The following is a 24,651-nucleotide window of genomic DNA, read 5'->3' on the forward strand; positions in this document are numbered from 1 at the left end:
TGGACTGAAAAGTGCCACTGGTTTGGTTACAGAGCAAGAAAGACAACCTTTGAGAACAGTTGGGTTCATCCTTTGTCAAACTGTTATACTTAAGAAGGTATTTTTGCCCTCTTTTTCATTAATTCCTCTATCTATTGGTCCAGCAAAGAGTCATTAAACACCAACTCTAGGCCAGGTACTGTGCTAGGCCCCAGGGAGACATGAGAAAGAGAACAAGGTCCAAAGGGCCTGTGGGGTTCACCAACCTTGCCTGCAAGGGAAAGTTACAAAGCACTGACTTCTGCCCCAGCTTAGGCAGGGCTTGGCTTTTTACTGGAGTTGGTACTTATTGGCTCCCTGAATACATTCAATATAAGAGCTAGCATGCAAGTCCAGAGGTCAGCAAGACTTTATTTGCTTGCTCTGAGCTGGCAGGAAGCAAAAGGGAAAGTGCGTGTGGCACACTATTGCATCATTTCTGTCTGTTCACAAGTCAGTCACAGACGAGATTCTGGGGTTTTCTAAGAAAACTAGCACCATCTGCTCAAAGGTAGAAAACTGACAGCACAGTTCAGTTGGAAGAGCATCCTTTTATTTATTTATTTATTTATTTTTGGAAGCGCATCCTTTTAAGAAACTCTCCGAACATGAGCCTACTTAGTGTTCACTCTGCAGAGATTCCCTTAGCTTTCAGTAATGTGTTGCATTACTAACTAAACTACTGCTCTACTTTTTTTTTTTTCCTGCCCTTGTGTTCTAACTACAGTAAAGATGTGTGGTGTAGTGTTCAAAAGGTCAGTGAGTCATGACCTTCTGAAGATTAATGGGAGTCTGGCTGGAGATAAGGGAGGAACACTCTAACTGGAAAATTATCTTACTACGTTTTCATTTAGTACAGGGAGCACCTCATTTTATATAATAGATATTGATTTGAAAAAAAAAAGAGTTTAAGTCAAAATGTCATAGAGGCACATTATCTTTAATGCTCTAGAAAATCAAGATCATTTAAAGAAGACCAGCCCATCAAAAATTTTAAATAAAACTAGGCATTCTTCGAAATAATTTTGTAATCAAATTCGTGAATAATAATTGCCTAATTTGAGGATTCTGAAATATACAGTAAAGAAAAAAAAAAAAACACACATAGAACTGGGGAAGTAAGTGATGCAAATATCTGCCCACAACCTCAACTGACTTTAGCTTTTGGGGTCTGGCCTGACACCATGAAACAGTGGTATAAAAACAAGCTTCAAGGAGCTTGCACCTGAGGAAATGTCCTCAGGGGACTCTGAGCTCACGCCTGGACTTTCCCAATGCTTCCATCTTAAGTCCTAGGGGACGTGGGGAGGGTTGGGCAAGCCGGGGGAGCAGACTGAATCCTCCACTGGGGAGAGTGGGAATAACAATTTACACTTCCCGAGTGCTTACAACAAGCCAGGCTCTTCCTCCAGCTCTTGACGTGTATCAGCTCAGTTCATCATCCCAGCAACCCTTGAAATCGTTACTATTAACATCTCCATTTCCCAGGTGAGAAACTGAGTCACAGAGGTTAACAGCAATTTGCTCGATGTCATACACTAGAAAGTGGGAGCTGCTACCTAGCCGGTAGCCATTACAGGTGTCAGTAATATGTCTTAACTTTGCTTAAACGGATCAGAAAACCGCTCACCTTTAAGACTGCTTGGCAGGGATTGCCAGGTAAAGCAGCCGACTCCTAAACGTCTTTTGAGATAAGGAATTACTCTGCGGAGAAGGGTGTGTGAGGCAAAGGTGAATTCCCAGTGTGCGTGAGAGGCGAAAGGTCGACGGTCAATTCTTAGCCGGTCGAAGCTGAGAACGTGTTACCCACCTCCGTCAGAGCCCCAAAGCCCGCCAGCCCAGACGGATCACTCAGCCAGAGCCGGCCGCCAGCCACGTGGCCCAGCCTGGGAGCTGAGGGGAGGTTCGCGGAGGCGCGGCCCGAGGGGGCGGGGCTGGGGCGCTGAGACTCGCGGGCCCTACGGAGTGCGCCTGCGCGCGGGGTGGGCTCGTGAGCGCCAGCAGCGTTAAAGGCTGCTCCCCGCCCTGCTGGCCGGTCTAGTCACCGCAGTGCGCAGGCGCAGAGCTTACTCCTTGTCAGTTGGCGTCGCGTGCTGGCTAGTGGCTTTGTAGCAGCGGCGGCAGCGGCGGCTGGTCTCCGGCATCATGAGCGGCTTCAGCAGCGAGGAGCGCGCCGCGCCCTTCACCCTCGAGTACCGAGTCTTCCTCAGTGAGTGTCGGAGGCCCGCGGTCCCTCCCTGCCCGCCCGCCCATTCATTCCTGGGCCTCGCCTCCCCTCCCGCCCCGGCGGCTGCGGCCCGCGCTCAGCACCTTGTCCCGGGCGCCGGCCGGGCTCCTCGGGCCGGTCCCGGGGGCCTGGGCGGGCCTGGCCCTCTCATTTCACACGTCCCGCTCGCGGCCAGGACGGCGTGGGTCGGCGTTCCTCTTTCACATGCTCGATTGGACCTGAACCTGGGCCAGGCTAGTTTTGCAGGTGTCCGGCTTGGGAAAAGGAAACCACTGAGTCACCCTAGAAAAGGTGTCTGGGGGTAAACTAATCCCCGTAAGAGGATTATTCAGTTTGGAGGAACGGCGTGGCGAGGGGGAGGAGGTGATGGTGGTGACTCCCTAAGACCTTAATTCCTCCACTATAGCTCAGATTGTGGGCACGTCGCGGGGTCAAGTCCAGGCCCTCGTCCGACAGACGGGGAAACTGAGGCCCAGATCTGGAGCGATCAGTGGAGGACTGGACCCATCCCTCTGGGGCCCCAGTAGCGCTCCTGCCTCCCTGACGCGTGCTTTCCAGTAGCACTGATGCTGGGAAAACGCCTTGTGAAACAGAAATCTGTTCCTCTCCAGTTAAACAGGTGACGTCAATCTGGGAAGCATGAATAAGAAAGTGCCAAATTTTGGCCCCTGTGCAGCGGATCGCGTCTAAGGGGTACCTCCCCTAAGTCTGCGTTTAGAGCCGAGGAGGCCGCAGGCTCCGCTTTCCTTGGTGCACCACCTTTAGCCTTGTAGATGGGGGAAAGCTACCTCGGGTTTATCTTTATCCTCTTACCACCTCCCCGCCCCCCGCCCCCAAAAGATTATTAGAGATAACGGAGGCGTTTCTATTTTAACTTCTTTACAATTTTGTTCCCAAGGAAATGGGCAGGTGCCTTGAATTCTATGAGTTCTGGTGTATGAAGGGCAGTAAAGAGAGAGCAGGAGGGGATGAATGGTAATACTGAAAGGACAAAGCTCCTAGCAAAAAATAGGCTGGTGTGAGAGGAAAAGGAAAGTGAACTATAAAGTTACACAACTAAAGTTTAGATTGCCATTTAAAATCCAGTGACGTGTGGGACCTCCCCCACCCATTTTATTTAATTTCAGAATTCAGCAGCAAGGGCAGTGCAGGAACTTTTGACAAATAGTTCCCTGAACTGTTTTTCTGGAGTTAGTGTTGGCTCCAGAATTTCTCTGTAGGAGGGATTTAGAGAGGTGACCCTCTAGTTTGTAGGTGGGGGGGATGATTAGGGTAATTGTTTTCAAGCTATATTTGCAGAACAAATACAGTTTTTACTTAGATTATGTATTGGTAGTGAGTACTATATAATTTTAATTTAAAAATCATAGATTTCTTAATATCCTTCCTTAATAGGAGAAGATTTTTACCTCTATAATGTTACATTTGCCAATCTCTTTAAAACTGATAGTGGGTTGGATCGCAAGTCACTATTGACACTGAAGGGACCAGTGTGCCATTGGGGATGGTCACAGATCAATTTTGCCTATTCCACTTTGAGTTTTTTTGTCTTTTTTTTTTTTGGCCACGCCATGCGGCGTGCAGGATCTTAGTTCCCCAACCAGGAATCGAACCCGGCCCTTTCACCGTGAGAGCACAGAGTCCTAACCACTGGACTCCCAGGGAATTCCCTCCACTTTGATTTTTAATCGTGAAGGGATGCAATGTGGACTGACCCTTAAGGTTTCCTAAAGAATAGTAAGGAAGTTTTAAAATTACTTTTTGGATATGGTAGTTAGGTCTCTAGAATACAGAAATTACCTGTGAAAGTGCTGTTACAGCTAGATTATCCTTAAGAAAAATCCTAATATAAGATGGCTCTGTCTCCCTGGAATACCACTTAAAGCAACATGGTTTATAATTTGGCAAATTGGTCCCCTGCCTTCTCCCAGAGCCCAAGTATTTCATTAGCTCTGTTAACTGTTAACCGGTATAAAATCAAACAATTTGGTTGCCTTTTGTATACCAGGCACTGCTAGGCTCTGTGATACAAAGGCTTGTAAGGCAGTCTCCACCCTCACCATAGAGGTTAGTACCTTTTAGACCCCTAAGGAACATGTAGGATGAAAACCTAACCTGATCTTGGAGCAGTCAGGAAGGTGAAGTATATAGCCAGTTTTTCTGGGGTGGGAATAAAATCTGGTGAGTGGTGTTGATAATGGGAGGAAAGAGGGTATGTGGGAAATCTTGGTACCTTCTGAATTTTATTGTAAGCCTAAAAATTCTCTTAAAAAAAAAAGTCTTAAAAAATGTGTACTTCATGCATCTGGAAATATAATTAACCAATAGAAGCAATAACTTTTTCTAATTAATTTTGCAGAAAATGAAAAAGGACAATATATATCTCCATTTCATGATATTCCAATTTATGCAGATAAGGTAAGACATCCTTCTCTGACCGTAGTCTCATTGCTCAGATCAGTTAGTTCCACATACGGATTTTCTTATATGTCTTAACAAGTGCTTAAAATGCCTCATTGTGCTGTGAGTTAAAGGTGCATTGACTAAATAAGGAGACAGTCTTAAATCCAGATTATTTGGTTAGAAGAAGCAACTATAATTTGGAGAAGGAGTAGAGGAACAGAAACAAATGTTTTAAAGCTGCCTTGGTTAAAAAAAATCACCAGAATTGCTGGTAACTCTTTTTGTTTTTATTTTCATTTTTGCCTTTTTATATTTCCTATATTTTTTTTACAAAGATCATGCATTGTTGGTGCAAATTTAAATAGTTATTTTTTTAAAAAGCCATTGCTTCTTTCAGCCTCCCTCCCAATAAGAGAAGTTTGTGCTATATTTAGGAACTGACACAAGGACAAATGTCTGATTCTTTTTTATACCTTAAAATTTTTTTTCATTCAACCAGGAAGGATCCACACTGAGTGCAAATCTTTTTGAGTCGTAAAAGCTTCATAGGTTATTGATCTTCCTTAGCTAGATGTCAATACATAATACATGTGAATATCACATTCCAGCGCATGTCTAGAATAATAAAGATGAAATCTTATCCTTGTGTGTGCTGAGTCTTACTTTTTTTCTGTGCTTGACTATCAGAAATAGATAAATTCATGTACTTCTACCAGGAAGATTGCTACAGTTCTGCACTGACACTTGGACACTGGCAGAAAATCTAACCTGAATGTTGCTTCTGAGCAGCCTGCCTGAGCTGGGCTCTAGCTGGAGACAGTGGAGCAAACAGCCCGAGGGCAGTTATGTGCCACAGTTACAGGAGGGACCACTAATTGGCATGTGTTGTCCTGTGGGATTCTCAAAGCTGTATTTATTCAGAAACTTTTAATTTGTTACATCTGATTCCCTGGGAGTTGACAAGAACTGCAGAATCCTTCCTTCCTCTTGAATTGGCATCATTTGGTTGGCTTAAATTAGCTGTTGTATAATCAGTATGTATATCAAAGTACTTTGCAGTAACATCTCAGACCATTTTGAATAATGAAGAGGTATAAAATGATGACCCTAAGTTTACTGATGGTACCTTGGCATACAGCTGTACTAAGGAAGGGAAACATTTTCTTGACCTGTAGCTGGGTTTCTTTGCATTCATAAGTGTCTTAGCCTGTTTGGGCTGCTATAACAAAATACTGTAGACTGGGTAGCTTATAAACAGCAGAAATTTATTGCTTACAGTTCTGGAGGCTGTAACTCTGAGATCAGGGTGCCAGCATGGTTGGGTAAGGGCCCTCTTCTGGTCGCAGACTTCTAGCTGTTTCCTTATGTGGTGGAAGGGGCTAGGGATCTCCCTGGAGCCTCTTTTATAAGGCACTCATCCCATTTATGAGGGTTCTACCCTCATGTCTTAAGCATTTCCTAAAAGTCCCACCTACTATACCATCACCTTTGAGGGTTAGGATTCCAACATATGAGTTTTGGAGGGACACAAACATTCAGACCATAGCCTTAAGTTATTGGACAATATTCTAGCCAAGGACCAGAAGAATCATAGCAGTTATGGTGCCTAATCTTGTTGCTGCTGCAAGTTACCCCAAAATAGGGAGCTGAGACTACATTTTGGTGTCGTGTAAAACATCTTCACTCAGGTTACTCTGCAACTCCTTGGAGTCTTTTACAGGACTGGTTGTATCTGTAATCTGGGATTACTCAAATGAAGAATCTGCCCTTTGTACCACATTGGGCTGGCTCAAAAGTACAAGCTCTTGCAATGACTCTGGATTTCACCAGTGGTCCAGACCTCAGTGAACTTCAGCACTTCAGATTCCTGCCTCAGAGGCAGGAAAGAGTTCTTTTTGTTTTGTTTTTAAGGAAGTTTAGTTTATACAAAGCACAAATAAGGGTGTGGTACACATAACCTATTTTGGATTCTAGCCTAAATAAAAGATCTGATTAATTCCGTTGGTTACAGAAGAGTATGGTTTTTGAAAAAAAGAAATTTCAATGTGATTAAGTTTATGTAAATACATTTTTGTGTGGGTAGCCATCGACTTTATCCCTAATATGGTCAGTCATTTGAGGGGTGATAATGAGGGAATGTGCCTTTAACACAACTCAGCTCTATAAGGAAAAAATGCCCAAAGGCTTATATTCTACTCCACATCAGAACCTTTCAACGTGGACAGCATTTGATTTAGTATATATGTTATTAGGTAATCCATCCAGCCAGTTCTGGAAATCCTTGTGACTCAGATACCCTACTTGGGTTATTTCCAAATCCACTGGGTGAAAGAAGGCAAAGGCAAGGACTCACTGGATGTATATATATTATAGGGCTGTTCTTTTCTTTGGATCTATTTTGGAATCAAATATAAAAACACCTGTAGCTCAAAGTGTCTTCTGACATAAAACTTCTGAGATAACAGAAAATTTAAGAATCCAGAACATAATGAGCATAAACAGTGTGAAACACTGGGTAGATTAAAAGCTTTATCTAAATCTTAGAGTACTCAAGTATCATGACTTGATGTTCTAATTTTAGAAGTTTAGTATTTTCTATTCTATATCTTAAACTTCCATGTTAAATACTAGTTCTAACAATATAGGCTTCTGTAATGTTTTTCAGCTGACTGTTGGGGGAATATATAAATATGGAACTTTTCTCCTATAAAAAAAAAGTCAAGCTACTAGTCAAATAGGTGGGTGCCTCAGAAACTGAATAGGATATCTTTTGCAGTTGTGTATCCTTCTTAAATTTTTAAAGATACTATCTTACTGTACCTGAAACTTTTAGAGGAGATATGCCACCCAAGTAGATGCTTTTTAAATTATGGCTGAATCTTGAACAATGCGGGGGTTAGGGGCCCTGACTAGCGTATAATTTATAGTTGGCCTCCTGTATCTGAGATTACTCCATATCTGGAGATTCAACCGACAGATCATGTAGTTCTGTAGTATTTACTATTGAAAAAAATCCATGTATAAGTGGACCCACACAGTTCATACCTGTGTTGTTCAAGGGTCAGCAGTACTCACTTCCCAACAGGGTTTGCTTTGTTTTGAATTTTCTATTTCTTTTTGTAGACAGTTCTATAAATGGAACTTAAAAAAATGTCACCAAATTAATCACTTAAATACTGTTGGTTTTCTCCAACTTTATATGTATATAGAATGGTTGGGGTTTTGTTTTATGTTTTCCACACCAAAGTTAGAACTGGCAGCATAGATGAAAACTGATAACAAACTTAATTGGCATGTCATAACTAAGAATAAACTCCTATTTTTTCCCCTCAGATGAGCTTTACGGTGACTAAATTTTGAAAACAGATATTCTAACCATAATATCTGTGGTTTAACAATTTTGTCAAAAAGATAAAGTTGTAAAACAAACTTAACAAAACAGAAACAGACTCATACGTAAAGAGAACAAACTGGTGGTTGCCAGAGGTGGTTGCCAGAGGTGGGGATGAGGGAAATAGGTGTGGGAGATTAAGAGGTAAATCTTCCAGTTATAAAATAAGTCATGGGGATGTAGTGTACAGCGTGGGGAATATAGTCAATATTGTAGTAACTTCATATGGTGACAGATGGTAACTAGACTTACTGTAGTGATGATTCTGTAATGTATAGAAATATCAAATCACCATGTGGTACAGCTGAAACTTGTATAATATTTTAAGTCAATTATACTTCAATCAAAAAATAAGTAAAAAGGCAAAAGTTTTTTGGATAGCTTTGACTAAAAAAAAAGTTGTGTTGATTAAATATGCATGTAATGTGCAGTCACAATGCCTGGCTTATAAAGTCTCAGTATACAAAAACCAAAAAAAAAAAAAACACCCCACAATAGGATGATGATGTTAACCACAAGACTGGCTGTGTCTGAAGCCTTTCAGAGCTCTATTGTGTAGAGTAAAGATCACTGAACCGGGAGTAAGAAACCTTGGTTTTAGTCCTGGTTTTACCACTAACTGGCTTTGCCATATTGAGCAAGTTGCTTTACCTCTGAGCACTGTTGGTCTTCGTGGGTGTTTTAGATTACATTTAGCACTATGCTAAAGCCCTTATGTGGATTTTCTCCTTTAGCCATCATTCCAATCTGTGAGCTGGGTTCTTTCAGTAACTTAATTGTCCAGGATTACCAACTAGAATTCATAAGCGGTAGTGGCAGGATTCAGACCCAGGCATTCTGGTTCAGAACCTGTGGTGTTAGCCACTGAGCCACACTGCCTCGAGCGATAAAGGGTGGTGGATTTTACTTTGTGCTTTTTGATATTTTCCAAATTTTCTACAGTAACTATCTCTTTGATATTTACAAAGAAAAAAAGCAGAAAAAAAAGGCTTGCTTATAATTTTTTTTTTTTTTTTTTTAACGCTTAGAATTCAAGGGAAATGAGTAAGAACTTCCTTCATTCGGGAAAGCTATAAAGTCTTCTAGTCCAGGAATTCTTGGTGGCCCCGAGACCCTGGAATACTCATCGATGGGTTTCTGAGGTTCTGAGTTCTCTCTGAAATTGCAATTTGGTGTAAATGTGCATTTTTCTTGGAAAAGGTTCTATGGTGAAAATTCTTAGTCATTGCAGATCATAGAAGATGTTGACAGCTGGAAATGCAGACTCTTGCTTGATTTTATAAAGATAAGAAAGTAAACAGATTATGGTTAGAATATCTGTTTTCAAAATTGAGTCATCTTAAAGCTCATCTGAGGGGAAAAAATAGGAGCTTATTCTTAGTTATGACGTGTAAATTAAGTTTGATTACTTTCTGTGTATGTGGCATATGACAGTGTGCGTTACCAAATACAATAGTTTGTTGAAACTGCTATGAGTAGAACATCTGTGTGATTGGAAAACAAATGAGCATTACTGAAAGGTGTTTGTTTTTTAACTATCTCCCCTGCTCAACAATTTGTTGAGCAATTTTTTGGGGGGTTGGTATAAATCATGTTTTCCTTTGTGAAGTTATAATTCTAAATGAATAAGAAGCACACAGTGTGAACTTCGGTCATCATATTTCTTCTGTGTCAGCTTCTCCAATAGACATTTGTCACTTCTCACTGAAAGAAGTCAGGAGCCCATTTATTTTTTCTTTAAAATTTTTTTAAAAATTTATTTTTCAGCTTTATTAAGGTATGATTGACAAATAGTCATTGTATTTAAGGTGTTCAGTGTGATGTTGTGATATATGTACACATTGTGAAATGATCCCACTAATCACGTTAGTTAACCTCTGTCACCTCACATATTTATTTTGCTTGTGTGTATGGTGAGAACACTTAAGATCTACTCTCTTAGCAACTTTCATAGAGCCATACTGTACATTAGGTTTCCAGAACTTATCACTTATAACTGAAAGTTTGTACCCTTTGATCAACATGCCCCCATTTCTCCCACTCCTCCAGCCTTTGGCAACCATTTTTCTACTTTCTGTTTCTATAAGTTCAACTGTTTTAGATTCCACATACAAGTGAGATTATGTAGTATTTGTCTTTCTCTGTCTGACTTATTTCACTTAGCATAATATCCTCCACATTCATCCGTGTTGTCACAAATGGCAGGGTTTCCTTTTATCTTTTTTTAAAAGGCTGAATATTCCATTGTGTTTGTGCGTACCTGTGTGTGTGTATGTATGTATCACGTCTTCTTTATCCACTCATCCAGTGATGGACACTTAGGTTGTTTCCGTATCTTGGCTACTGTGAATAATGCTGCAGTGAACATGGCAGTGCAGATATTTCTTTGAGATTCTGATTTAATTTCTTTTGGATAAATACCCAGAAGTGGGATTGCTGGATCATATGGTAGTTCTTATTTTGTGTTTTGAGGAACTACCATGCTGTTTTCCATAATGGTGCACCAATTTACAATCCCATTGACACTGCACAGGAGGAACCCATTTACTTTTAACAACTTAGAATATGTCCTGTAATCACAGAACTGGCTTTGAAGCCAAAACTTAAAACCAAGTGTTACTTGGTGAGCACTTAATAGGATAAAAATACTCTTGGAAATGATGAAATCTGCTAAACCTTTACAAAAGCACCTTTACGGGAGTAGAGCGTTTCCTTACTAACTACATGAGCTCTTCTGATAGGAATTTTATTCTCCAAAAATACTCTAGAGATAAAAAAAAAAGGGCAAGCTGCCCTTGTTTTCTATTAGCCTCTTGCTTTATATCCAATCTCTAGATAAATTTAGAAGAAAATCCTCTCTACCACCGTTGTTTTTCTCCAAATTTTATTGCAAAACGGAAAAATAAAAGGATGGTGAAATCAGGATGATTTTGTATTTCTTCGTAAGTCTGGTATTTATTTTACTTGGTTTCTGAAGTTATCTAGAGAAACACATGAAGAGTCAACTTAAATGCTAATTTAGTCACTTATGCAGTTTTGCAATACAGTAGGTCATGTTCACTAGGCTTCAGATCCAGTGTTGGGAAAAGATCATAAGTCATGAGGTGTTCATAAGTCTCCCAATAAAGACACATTTAACTTTACTACTAAGATTCAGAGATGGGATGTAATTAAGAGTATGTTCCCTGTATATGTACTTAATGATATTAGAAATAATAGCCTACCAAGTAGCCATAGCCTATTCATTAGTAAATGACTTGTCAGACTACTGACTTGATCCACAAGAAAACTAACCAGTTTGGAGATGAGACCTATGATCACTGTACTACTGTGATACTCCTGTTTCATCAATGAAGTTAAAAGCCCGATCAAGATATAGGTTATATTTCTTCTATCGGTAAAACAATTTTATTTTAAATCTTTTTGATTAACGGAATGCTATGATTTAGACTTAAGTTTCTAATCTCCTTAGAATCTGGACATCTATAACATTAACATTCTTGTCTTCCTGTTGAAATGACTGTAAATCTGGGAAGTCAGACTGATTGCTGTGTCTCTGACTTTGGAAGTCAGAGCTTAGAGCTACGCTTTGCCTTTCCCCTGCCTCCTGCAGCCTTGTCAGCATCATCCTACTAGGGATACCAACGTCTTCCTTCCTTTCTCTGAAACTGTAAACAGGGAGCTGAAAGCTTGGTGCCAGAGCAGGGATTGAGAATCCAGAGCATAGTAGAAGTGGAGAACAGTTCTGAGAAGTCCTAACAATGGGAATAATAAGACACTAAATCCAGGACTGAGCTAAGTAATAGTTTAAACCAGTTAGGATTAGAGAAAGAAGGCATGAATTTTTAACTAGGTAGTACTAAATTTCCTAAAATCTTGTCTCATTCTTTTAAATGCCATAAACATTGGAAATATTAGAATGCATAATTTTTTCCAGTTTTTTAATGTAAAATACATAAAGCATAAAATCTACCGTCCTAACTATTTTAAAGTATGCAGTTTGGAGGTATTAAGTACATTCATATTGTTGTGCAACCATCACCCTCCTTCATCTCCAGAACTCCTTTCATCTTGCAAAACTTACATTCCATATGCATTAAACATTAATTCCCCAATCCCCTGGCAACCACCATTCTGCTTTCTGTCGCTATGAATTCGACTTCTCTAGATACCTCATGTAAGTGGAATCATATAGTCATTTGTCTTTTTTGTGACTGGCTTATTTCACTTAGCATAATGTCCTCAAGGTTCATCCATGTTGTACCACATGTCAGCATTTCCTTTTTAAGGCTGAATAATATTCCATTGTATGTACATACCACATTTTGCTTATCCATTCATCCTTTGATGGACACTTGGGTTGCTTCTGCATTTTAGCTATTTTGAATAATGCTGCCATGAACATGGGTGTACAGATATCTCTTCAAGACCCAGCTTTCAATTTTGGGGGGTATATACCCAGAAGTGGAATTGCTGGATCATATGGTAATTCTATTTTTAATTTTTTGAGGAACCACCATACTGTTTTCCACAGTGGCTATACCATTTTACATTCCTACCAACAGTGCACAAGAGTTCCAAATAGAATGCATAATGTTTTAACAGTAAAGGTGTTTTTTTTTCTAGTAGCAATGGAGTGATTGGTTGAAATTCTCATGTCAGTTGCCCTGAAAATCCTAAGTATCATTGTGTACCTAGTGGCAACTCCCTCAATTGTAGCCATGGTGTCTAGGAGAAATAAACTGTCCTTTACTAGTAGTTCCTTCTAAAGAATAAGAACATCCGCCCTTTTTAATATCAAAATAATAAAAAAAACTCTCTGTTTTGATAATGATTGATGGGGAAAGTAGTGACAAAATTACTACACATTCATTGCTTTAAAAAAAATACAGGGACTTCCCCGGTGGCACAGTGGTTAAGAATCTGCCTGCCAATGCAGGGGACATGGGTTCAATCCCTGGTCTGGGAAGATCCCACATGCTGCGGAGCAACTAAGCCCGTGTGCCACAACTAATGAGCTTGCACTCTAGAGCCCGTGCTCCGCAACAAGAGAAGCCACCGCCATGAGAAGCCCGCGCACCGCAATGAAGAGTAGCCCCCACTCGCCACAACTAGAGAACGCCCGTGCACGGCAACGAAGACCCAACCAGCCAAAAATAATTAATTAATTAATTAATTAATTAATTTTAAAAAAGATCCAGTAATCACTACGGTATCTACATACACTTGAAAATATGCTAAACATTCATTTTACAGACTAATCCCTCACCTAGATTTGTGGACCCCAGGCTACAGCCTGAGGCCTGCAAGCTGAAATGACCTGGTTTGGCAATCCAACTCTTAGGGAGTTAAAAGAGCTTTAATTCTGTTCACTGCTAGTATCTGGCACAAAACAGTGGTGCTCAATAAATATATGTTGGCAAAAATGAATGAATTGTCTCTGAGGCTCCTTGCAGGATACTCCTTGCTATTTTTGGCCCAGCTAATTTCTAAAAAGTACCAAACCCTCAGGCTTTCGGAGTTCTTCTGTTTGCAGTAGAGTCTTTTCCTGAAAGATGTTTTCTTTCCTGTAATGTTGGTTCTTTCTCCTTCTCTTTCTCTTTCTTTTCTTCTGCTTTCCTATTAGTTATGTAGATTTGTAATATTAGGTAATGTGGTTTTTGAGGATCTCTATGTATTTATCATTTAATTCCATTAAAGTGTTCAGTATAGTTTCCAAACTTTGAATCAGTGACTTTAGCTTTATTTGCTACTTTTTTTCTTGAGGCAGTTTATTCATTTGGTAATATTTTCTTTTAAACATCTAGCCAGTTTCCTTGGTTTTCTCTTCTCAGGTGACCTTTCATGTAGTAACAGCTCTATCTTGTGGACCTTTAGGGTATTACTGCTGTACCCTTTTAAGTTCTGACTTGTTGGTGGACGTGCAGATCTTTCATTTTAACACCTGAGGCGTAGTGGTGGTGCTAGATAGACACAGGTCTCGCTTACAGTGAGTAGAATGAAATGTAATCGAAGATTGGGTCTGAGGTTTCCTACCCATGAACAATGTGTTACTTTTTCTAAAACCACCCAGTTATGACTTTACAGGGATAGAGCAGTTTATTCAGTCCTGGATTTAAACAATGTCTCCATTCATTGTGGTTTTTATGTTGTATGGAGTAGGCAGATGTCAGGAGGCTTGGAGCAGAAACTATGGAATACTATAGTCTCCCTCAGTAAGTGACAGAAGTTTGAGCCTCTTGAATGCAAATCTGTGGAGCTTTCTGCTTGGCTAAAATAGCAACAAGCTAATTATTGTCTGGAAACCTTTGACTTATTCCCTTGTATTCAATAGCTTATCAGTCCCTGTTTTTTGATGCAAAGTGGCAAAGAAGTAATTCTAACAAGTGTGTAACTAAGTGATTTTCATTTTAAATCAACTGTTTAAAATATGCATTTTATAAAAGTAATGGCAGAGTTGGCTTCATGTGTGCCCTTTGTAGGGGTTTTAAACTGAAAAACTGAACTTAGTTTTATTCCTTGGCAAAAATAATTTTCTGACTATTTAAAGCTCAGTTTTAATTACAAAATGTATTTCAACTTGGTATTTGACTCTGGTGTGCAAAGGAGATGACAAAGTGTGATTTTTCATTAATTGGGTTTTTAAGCAGTAAGCATCTGAGAATTTTTTAATATGTCATCCAATATCAATTAGTCAATTTAAGGCTGTAAACTAATTACAATAGAACTGCTATTGGTTAAAATATTTTTGGAACATAATATTTTATCTTCAGTATCAAACTTCTTGTCTTTTTGAGGAGTACCTGATTTTTAAAAACAGCCTAATTGGGAGAATAATGTGGGTAATCAAGCTGATTGATTGCGTTTGAGGCTAAAACTAAAGTATGACAAATAAATTTTCTGATTTGGGGTTTGTCTTATAAACCACCTCCGAAATAGAAGTTCCAAAAACATTTTGAGTAAATGCACTGTCACTGGAGGATATGCATAGCCTTTGGAGACAGTTGCTTTGAAGATGGCCCTCCTCAGAGATACAAGTTCTGCTATGTTTAAAACTGTTTCCGTTCTTTATAGGAACATTCTTTCCACCCCACCCTCTCAACATTTTATTATGAAAAATTTACTATGTTTATTAAAACAAACAAAAACTTTAAAGAAAAATACAGTGAACAATCATACACCCACTAATTTCATTCTACAATTATTTTGCTGTATTTGCTTTATCTCTTCATCCATCAGTCTGCCTTACTTTTTGATGCATTTTGTTGAAAGTCCGTGACTTCAAAGATTTGATACAATGAGCAGTTTAACTTTGGAAGGACTGGGGCATTCTCAATGAAGTAATAGAATAAATGAACTCCTGTGACCATCTCACCTTCTCTGTGTTTTGCAGGATGTGTTCCACATGGTGGTTGAAGTACCACGCTGGTCGAATGCAAAAATGGAGGTATGTTTCACCTTTGCTAGTCAGATGTAGGATATTAGTTTTGATCTAGTTGCACCGATTTGCTCAAGGGTTAAACAACTAATGTCCAAGGTTGTCCTCTTTTTAGTCCCAATCTATTTTCCAGCTGTATCTCCCATTGCCTGCCAGTCTTCTCTCTGTGCTCCGACTAAACTCAACCATTTACTATTTACAAATATGCTACAGACTTTCTTTCCGGCATTCCCAAAGCCTAGAATTACCTTTTTCTCTTCTGTCTTCTTCCCTTTAATGCCATCGTTGACTCCTCCATGTAGTCAACAGGCTTGCTTCAGTCACTCCAGCCATAAATGATTTTATTGGAATTTTTGTCACATTTTGTTAATTTATTTCTTTTTTAAAAATTTTAGTTATTTATTTATTTTTGGCTGCGTTGGGTCTTCGTTGCGGTGCACGGGCTTCTCATTGCGGTGGCTTCTCCTGTTCCAGAGCACAGGCTCTAGGCGCGTGGGCTTCAGTAGTTGTGGCATGAGGGCTCAGTAGTTGTGGAGCACGGGCTTAGTTGCTCCGCGGCATGTGGGATCTTCCCGGACCAGGGCTCGAACCCACGTCCCCTGAATTGGCAGGCGGATTCTTAACCACTGCGCCACCAGGGAAGTCCCTGTTAATTTATTTCTGATGATACCTAATAGATTTGACTTTTCGTTATGGATATTTGTAACATTTTCTGTCACGTAATAATGCTTTCTGACAGTAACAACACTTCACATGTAATAGACAGTCAAATATTTGAATAATATTAAATGTTTTAAAGGAAAGCTGAAGTTAGATATTTTCTCAAATGTTAGGATTTATTCCAGCTAATTTTTGCTTTCTGGAATTAGTAAATGTTCTTTTTCCCTTCTTTTTTTTTTTTTTTTTTTTTTTTTTTTTTTTTTTTTTTTTTTTTTTTTTAAGTATTTATTTATTTATTTTTATTTATGGCTGTGTTGGGTCTTCATTTCTGTGCGAGGGCTTTCTCTAGTTGCAGCAAGCGGGGGCCACTCTTCATCGCGGTGCGCGGGCCTCTTCACTATCGCGGCCTCTCTTGTTGCGGAGCACAGGCTCCAGACGCACAGGCTCAGTAGTTGTGGCTCACGGGCCCAGTTGCTCCGCGGCATGTGGGATCTTCCCAGACCAGGGCTCGAACCCGTGTCCCCTCCATTGGCAGGCGGATTCTTAACAACTGCGCCACCAGGGAAGCCCCTTTTTCCCTTCTTAATAGTTCCTGTATACCTCAAATGTTTTCCACTTAAAGGCTGATTATGGAGAAACTTATTTCAAATTATAAAAGTGTTAGGGGTAAAAATATATCATGAAAGTGGAACTAGTGCATTTCATAATTCATTTCCTTAAATCCCTATTTGAATAGTATTTCACATACAAATATACAATGATTTGAAATTTTTTATTTCAGATTGCTACAAAGGATCCTTTAAACCCAATTAAACAAGATGTAAAAAAAGGAAAACTCCGTTATGTTGCAAATTTGTTCCCTTATAAAGGATATATCTGGAACTATGGTGCCATCCCTCAGGTATGTCTCTGTGCAGTTGCTAGAAATGTACTTTTTAGCTTACAAAAATTTAACCTACTACTGTTAGTAAAAAAGATTTAAACACCTTCAAAAAGTTTTTGCTATAGTAGATTATAAAAACATAAGGGGTAATTAACTCATTTTAATACTTCCTTAAATAACTTATTTTCAAGATGAACTAAAAGGTAAATATTTACAATGTTTGAATTCACATTTGAAAGTTTGTTCTTTTCTGAAATATTTTTTTATATGGACTGGTTATAAACTACACAAATTCTTTCTTTACAGAACGAGTGGCGTATCTATTGAGAGAGGCCGTGTAGACTAGTGCTTAAAAGCACTGATCTTATGGCACCACACAGATGAGGGTGCAAATCCCAAGTCTGCCACTTTCTTTTTTTTTTTAGATTTTTTTTTGATGTGGACCATTTAAAAAGTCTTTATTGAATTTGTTACAATATTCCTTCTGTTTTATGTTTTGGTTTTTTGGCCAGGAGGCATGTGGGATCTTAACTCCCCCATTGAACCTGCACCCCCTGCGTTGGGAGGCAAAGTCTTAACCACTGGACTGCCAGGGAAGTCCCAGCTGCAACCTTCTAAAGCTTAAATCAGACTCAATATCACGTCCCTGCTTAAAACCTACCAGTGGCCCTCACTAAAACTGGAAATATATCTAAACTGTCTACGAAAGCTTATCTAACTTGCCTCTGCTTCTTCCTCCCTGAGATGTTAATATTTTCTCCTGGGCTATTCCTAGTACATAGCTTGTGTGGCTATTTGAGGAATAAAGCACTTAGTACCTGGCACATGTAAGTTCTCACAGCTGCTGACTAGTATCTCTATAGTCCTGATTACTTTCTTTGTGCCAAGCTCTTTGTGGTAAAGTAATAATGGGATTCTGTTTCCTAAACAGTCAAAGCTTTGAGGAGGGGGGATATCTGCATTGTTTACCAGTTTATCCCCAGCACAATACCTGTGTGTAGTAGACTCTTATTTAATATTTGAATGAAGAATCACTAGAATCATGTCTACTATGAGTAAATAACATATATTTAATTCTGGTTTGGTTACGCTAATGCTGTGGCACTTAGGATCTTTAAATGAAATATTCAATTTATTTTCTTCCTGTTGATAAATGGTTTGTTTTTATTAACCATTAAGTCTATTAAGTGGAATCTATTGTGAAACAATCTGTAAGTTACTAAAACATAGGTCAAACCCATCTAGCTTGCTAGGTAGTCACAAAGTCGTTTGCTTTCGTTATAGCACTTCACCTTGCGCTTCAATTGATTCACTATTTAGCCTTGAAATATCATCCCTCTGGGAACACATTGCTGAAATACTTACTTTTCTGTAGGTTGGATTTGGCTTTGTTGGGTCCAGTCTTCCTTTTCCCCCTTTACTTTTATCTCTCTGCCTTTACTCCAGCTGAGTAAGCAAACAAATTCAAGAAATATGTTCCAGATTGGGAGGGAAAAGAACCAAAACAACAGCTACACTTTAAACTGAACTTCCTGGCAGGCACAGGCCATCGCTTCTTCTGTGAGCTGCTCTGCAAGGACTCTGTCTTGCAGTTTAGCAGGGAAGAAACCCAGCAATTTAAAGCTTCAGCAAATCCTGATTAAACTTTTTATTCTTGGCTCCTGGTCAGCGATGACATTTTTGCCACCAGCACACGTCATTTCCATCTTAATATTACCACCTACCCATCTCTGCTTGGAGATTTATTTTAAAGAAAATCTGGTTAGTAGAAGATAGTAAGTACTAAAAGTTCATCAAAGCAGTTTTCTTTTACTATATTTTTTAAGTGAACATCTGGGTCTACATTTGTGTTTGCATATTGTCTCAGTTATTAGCTAGTTGGGTTTTGTTTGTTTAAAATAGCATCATTATCCATTTTAAAGATTAAATTTAGTTCCGCATTATGCGCTTAATAGGAGCCCAGCGTTTAGTTAAGATTATTGTGTGTAGTTAAGATTCTTAGATGTGAATAAAGAATTCTTTAAAAAAAAAAATTCTTTTTAATGAGAATAAATAGCTGAAGATTCGTATTTTTGCAGAAAGATCGTGGGATGTTATCTTTCAATGCCAACATGATCCACTTTGTCATTAGCATATACAGGAATGATATACTGTGTCTTATTTTTTTTTTTAGACTTGGGAAGACCCAAGACACAATGATGAACACACCGGCTGCTGTGGTGACAATGACCCAATTGATGTGTGTGAAATTGGAAGCAAGGTAACGGAATCTGAAATATTTTTCTGTAGAGTTGAGACGATATCAATGAAATATACAAACTTCATACTTTTAAAAATATTGTAAATAAAATATATGAATATTAGTAAAGTAATGATGGGTCTCTGGGTGACAAAAGCTTCCATTCCATTCTAAGCATTTCTACATTATAATTTGTACATTTAAACCTAGCCTAGGAAAAAATGTTTATTGTATGCATGTGTGTGGAAGAACTGGACATGTTCTGCATTGCTTTAGAAGGCAGATGAGTAGTCAATAGATGAAGGCTACCAGGAGGCAACAAGGCAAACCTTGCCTAAGGATTTGGAGTGACCAGTGAATTGGCCCAAACCAGGTAACCTCATGAGTTGGAGATTTATGGTAGGGATTCCTCTCTCAAGTAGGGTTGCTCTAAGGTTCTGACTACAGTTATTTTCTTTATGATCTTTCCCAGGCTCAAGAAAATATTAAGTGACTGAAAAGAAAGTTGTCATTCAGTTGCTTTAGTCATCAAGTTCAGGCATATTGTATGACTTGCCTAACTCAGTGACTTCTATAAAATAAAAGGTAAAGAAAGTACATTAACATAGGTATTTGAAATAAATTATGGAGGACTTATTCTTCAGCACAATCGATGACAGTTTAAAAAACATTAATTACCCTCAACTCTGATGGGACTAATGGACACTTGTTTAGCTTTTTTTTTTTTTAACATCTTTATTGGAGTATAATTGCTTTACATTGTTGTGTTAGTTTCTGCTGTATAACAAAGTGAATCAGCTATATGTATACTTATATCCCCATATCCCCTCCCTCTTGAGCCTCCCTCCCTCCCTCCCTATCCCACCCCTCTAGGTGGTCACAAAGCACCAAGCTGATCTCCCTGTGCTATGCAGCTGGTTCCCACAACTATCTGTTTTACATTCGGTAGTGTATATATGTCAATGCCACTCTCTCACTTTGTCTCAGCTTACCCTTCCCCCTCCCCGTGTCCTCAAGTCCATTCTCTACGTCTGCATCTTTATTCCTGTTCTGCCAATAGGTTCTTCAGAACCATTTTTTTTTTTTTTTTTAGATTCCATATATATGTGTTAGCATACCGTATTTGTTTTTCTCTTTCTGACTTACTTCACTCTGTATGACAGACTCTAGGTCCATCCACCTCACTACAAATAACTCAATTTCGTTTCTTTTTATGGCTGAGTAATATTCCATTGTATATATGTGCCACATCCTCTTTTTTTTTTTTTTTTTAAAGTTAAGATTCTTTTTTTTTTTTTTTTTAATTTATTTCTTTATTTATTTTTGGGTGTGTTGGGTCTTCGTTTCTGTGCGAGGGCTTTCTCCAGTTGCGGCAAGCGGGGGCCACTCTTAATCGCGGTGCGCGGGCCTCTCACTATCGCGGCCTCTCTTGTTGCGGAGCACAGGCTCCAGACGCGCAGGCTCAGTAATTGTGGCTCACGGGCCTAGTTGCTCCACGGCATGTGGGATCTTCCCGGACCAGGGCTCGAACCCGTGTCCCCTGCATTGGCAGGCAGATTCTCAACCACTGCGCCACCAGGGAAGCCCCCTAATTTCATTCTTTTACATGTAGCTGTCCAGTTTTCCCAGCACCACTTATTGAAGAGGCTGTCTTTTCCCTATTGTATATTCTTGCCTCCTTTATCAAAGATAAGGTGACCATATGTGCGTGGGTTTTTCTCTGGGCTTTCTATCCTGTTCCACTGATCTGTATTTCTGTTTTTGTGCCCGTACCATACTGTCTTGATTACTGTAGCTTTGTAGTATAGTCTGAAGTCCAGGAGCCTGATTCCTCCAGCTCTGTTTTTCTTTGTCAAGATTGCTTTGGCTATTCGGGGTCTTTTGTGTTTCCATACAAATTGTGAAATTTTTTGTTCTAGTTCTGTGAAAAATGCCATTGGTAGTTTGATAGGGATTGCATTGAATCTGTAGATTGCTTTGGGTAGTATAGTCATTTTCACAATGTTGATTCTTCCAATCCAGGAACATGGTCTATCTGTCCATCTGTTTGTATCATCTTTAATTTATTTCATCAGTGTCTTATAGTTTTCTGCATACAGGTCGTTTGTCTCCTTAGGTAGGGTTATTCCTAGATATTTTATCCTTTTTGTTGCAATGGTAAATGGGAGTGTTTCCTTAATTTCTTTTTCATATTTTTCATCATTAGTGTACAGGAATGCAAGAGATTTCTGTGCATTAATTTTGTATCCTGCTACTTTACCAAATTCATTGATTAGCTCTAGTAGTTTTCTGGTAGCATCTGTAGGATTCTCTATGTATAGTATCATGTCATCTGCAAGCAGTGACAGCTTTACTTCTTCTTTTCCGGTTTGGATTCCTTTTATTTCTTTTTCTTCTCTGATTGCTGTGGCTAAAACTTCCAAAACTATGTTGAATAATAGTGGTGAGAGTGGGCAACCTTGTCTTGTTCCTGATCTTAGTGGAAATGGTTTCAGTTTTTCACCAATGAGGACAATGTTGGCTGTGGGTTTGTCATATATGGCCTTTATTATGTTGAGGTAAGTTCCCTCTATGCCTACTTTCTGGAGGGTTTTTATCATAAATCTGTGTTGAATTTTGTCAAAAGGTTTTTCTGCATCTATTGAGATTATCATATGGTTTTTATCCTTCAGTTTGTTAATATGGTGTATCACATTGACTGATTTGCGTATATTGAAGAATACTTGCATTCCTGGGATAAACCTCACTTGATCATGGTGTATGATCCTTTTAATGTGCTGCTGGATTCTTTTTGCTAGTATTTTGTTGAGGATTTTTGCATCTATGTTCATCAGTGATACTGGCCTGTAGTTTTCTTTCTTTGTGACATGTTTGTCTGGTTTTGGTATCAGAGTGATGGTGGCCTCATAGAATGAGTTTGGGAGTGTTCCACCCTCTGCTATATTTTGGAAGAGTTTGAGAAGGATAGGTGTTAGCTCTTCTCTAAATGTTTGATAGAATTCGCCTGTGAAGCCATCTGGTCCTGGGCTTTTGTTTGTTGGAAGATTTTTAATCACAGTTTCAATTTCAGTGCTTGTGATTGGTCTGTTTATTTTTTCTATTTCTTCCTAGTTCAGTCTCAGAAGGTTGTGCTTTTCTAAGAATGTGTCCATTTCTTCCAGGTTGTCCATTTTATTGGCATATAGTTGCTTGTAGTAATCTCTCATGATCCTTTGTATTTCTGCAGTGTCAGTTGTTACTTCTAATTCTGTTGATTTGAGTCTTCTCCCTTTTTTTCTTGATGAGTCTGGCTAATGGTTTATCAATTTTGTTTATCTTCTCAAAGAACCAGCTTTTAGTTTTATTGATCTTTGCTATCGTTTCCTTCATTTCTTTTTCATTTATTTCTGATCTGATCTTTATGATTTCTTTCCTTCTGCTAACTTTGGGGGTTTTTTTGTTCTTCTTTCTCTAATTGCTTTAGGTGTAAGGTTAGGTTGTTTATTTGAGATTTTTCTTGTTTCTTGAGGTAGGATTGTATTGCTATAAACTTCCCTCTTAGAACTGCTTTTGCTGCATCGCATAGGTTTTGGGTCATCGTGTTTTCCTTGTCATTTGTTTCTAGGTATTTTTTTATTTCCTCTTTGATTTCTTGGTTATTTAGTAGCATATTGTTTAGCCTCCATGTGTTTGTATTTTTTACAGTTTTTTTCCTGTAATTGGTATCCAGTCTCACAGTGTTGTGGTCAGAAAAGGTACTTGATACATTTTCAATTTTCTTAAATTTACCAAGGCTTGATTTGTAACCCAAGATATGATCTATCCTGGAGAATCTTCCATGAACACTTGAGAAGAAAGTGTATTCTGTTGTTTTTGGATGGAATGTCCTATAAATATCAGTTAAGTCCATCTTGTTTAATGTATCATTTAAAGCTTGTATTTCCTTATTTATTTTCATTTTGGTTGATCTGTCCATTGGTGAAAGTGGGGTGTTAAAGTCCCCTACTATTATTGTGTTACTGTCGATTTCCCCTCTTATGGCTGTTAGCATTTGCCTTATGTATTGAGGTGCTTCTATGTTGGGTGCATAAATATTTACAATTGTTATATCCTCTTGGTCTGATCCCTTGATCATTATGTAGTGTCCTTCTTCGTCTCTTGTAATAGTCTTTATTTTAAAGTCTGTTTTGTCTGATATGAGAATTGCTCCTCCAGCTTTCTTTTGATTTCCATTTGCATGGAATATCTTTTTCCATCCACTCACTTTCAGTCTGTATATGACCCTAGGTCTGAAATGGGTCTCTTGCAGACAGCATATATACAGGTCTTGTTTTTGTATCCATTCAGCCAGTCTATGTCTTTTGGTTGGAGCATTTAATCCATTTACATTTAAGGTAATTATCCATATGTATGTTCCTGTTTCCATTTTCTTAATTCTTTTGGGTTTGTTATTGTAGGTCTTTTCCTTCTCTTGTGTTTCCTGCCTAGAGAAGTTCCTTTAGCATTTGTTGTAAAGCTGGTTTGGTGGTGCTGAATTCTCTTAGCTTTTGCTTGTCTGTAAAGGTTTTAATTTCTCCGTCGAATCTGGATGAGATCCTTGTGGGGTAGAGTAATCTTGATTGTAGGTTTTTCCCTTTCATCACTTTAAATGTGTCCTGCCACTCCCTTCTGGCTTGCAGAGTTTCTGCTGAAAGATCAGCTGTTAACCTTATGGGGATTTCTTTGTATGTTATTTGTTGCTTTTCCCTTGCTGCTTTTTTTTAAAATAAATAAATTTATTTATTTATTTATTTTGGGCTGCGTTGTGTCTTCGTTGCTGTGCGCGGGCTTTCTCTAGTTGCGGTGAGTGGGGGCTACTCTTTGTTGCGGTGCACGGGATTCTCACTGTGGTGGCTTCTCTTGTTGCGGAGCATGGGCTCTAGGCACACGGGCTTCAGTAGCTGTGGCTCGAAGGCTTTAGAGCGCAGGCTCAGTAGCTGTGGTGCACGGGCTTAGTTGCTCTGCAGCATGTGAGATCTTCCTGGACCAGGGATCAAACCCGTGTCTCCTGCATTGGCAGGCGGATTCTTAACCACTACACCACCAGAGAAGCCCTCCTTTGCTGCTTTTAATATTTTTTCTTTGTATTTAATTTTTGATAGTTTGATTAATATGTGTCTTGGTGTGTTTCTCCTTGGATTTATCCTGTATGGGACTCTCTGTGCTTCCTGGACTTGATTGACTATCTCCTTTCCCATATTAGGGAAATTTTCAACTATAATCTCTTCAAATATTTTCTCAGTCCCTTTCTTTTTCTCTTCTTCTTCTGGGACCCCTATAATTCTAATGTTGATGCATTTAATGTTGTCCCAGAGGTCTCTGAAACTGTCCTCAATTCTTTTCATTCTTTTTTCTTTATTCTGCTCTGCGGTAG

General features: G+C 39.0%; 1 protein-coding gene and 1 long non-coding RNA gene across 2 annotated transcripts in view; one reads left to right on the forward strand and one right to left on the reverse strand.

Annotated features, from left to right (window-relative positions):
• The first annotated feature begins 2,036 nt into the window (after nucleotides 1-2,036).
• PPA1 (inorganic pyrophosphatase 1) overlaps nucleotides 2,037-24,651 on the forward strand; it is a 36,519-nt gene continuing 13,904 nt past the window's right edge. The window contains exons 1-5 of the mRNA XM_036828885.1: nucleotides 2,037-2,227; nucleotides 4,605-4,663; nucleotides 15,433-15,486; nucleotides 16,919-17,038; nucleotides 19,194-19,280. Of these exons, the coding sequence (XP_036684780.1) occupies nucleotides 2,164-2,227; nucleotides 4,605-4,663; nucleotides 15,433-15,486; nucleotides 16,919-17,038; nucleotides 19,194-19,280 (384 nt within the window). The 5' untranslated portion in view covers nucleotides 2,037-2,163. The remainder of the gene's footprint in view (nucleotides 2,228-4,604; nucleotides 4,664-15,432; nucleotides 15,487-16,918; nucleotides 17,039-19,193; nucleotides 19,281-24,651) is intronic.
• Nucleotides 9,081-24,651, reverse strand: part of LOC118882708 — a 43,402-nt gene continuing 27,831 nt past the window's right edge. Inside the window, exon 3 of the long non-coding RNA XR_005016834.1 lies at nucleotides 9,081-9,309. This is a non-coding gene — a long non-coding RNA (uncharacterized LOC118882708). The remainder of the gene's footprint in view (nucleotides 9,310-24,651) is intronic.

Source organism: Balaenoptera musculus, chromosome 16, assembly GCF_009873245.2.
Source record: "Balaenoptera musculus isolate JJ_BM4_2016_0621 chromosome 16, mBalMus1.pri.v3, whole genome shotgun sequence".
NCBI lineage: Eukaryota > Metazoa > Chordata > Mammalia > Artiodactyla > Balaenopteridae > Balaenoptera > Balaenoptera musculus.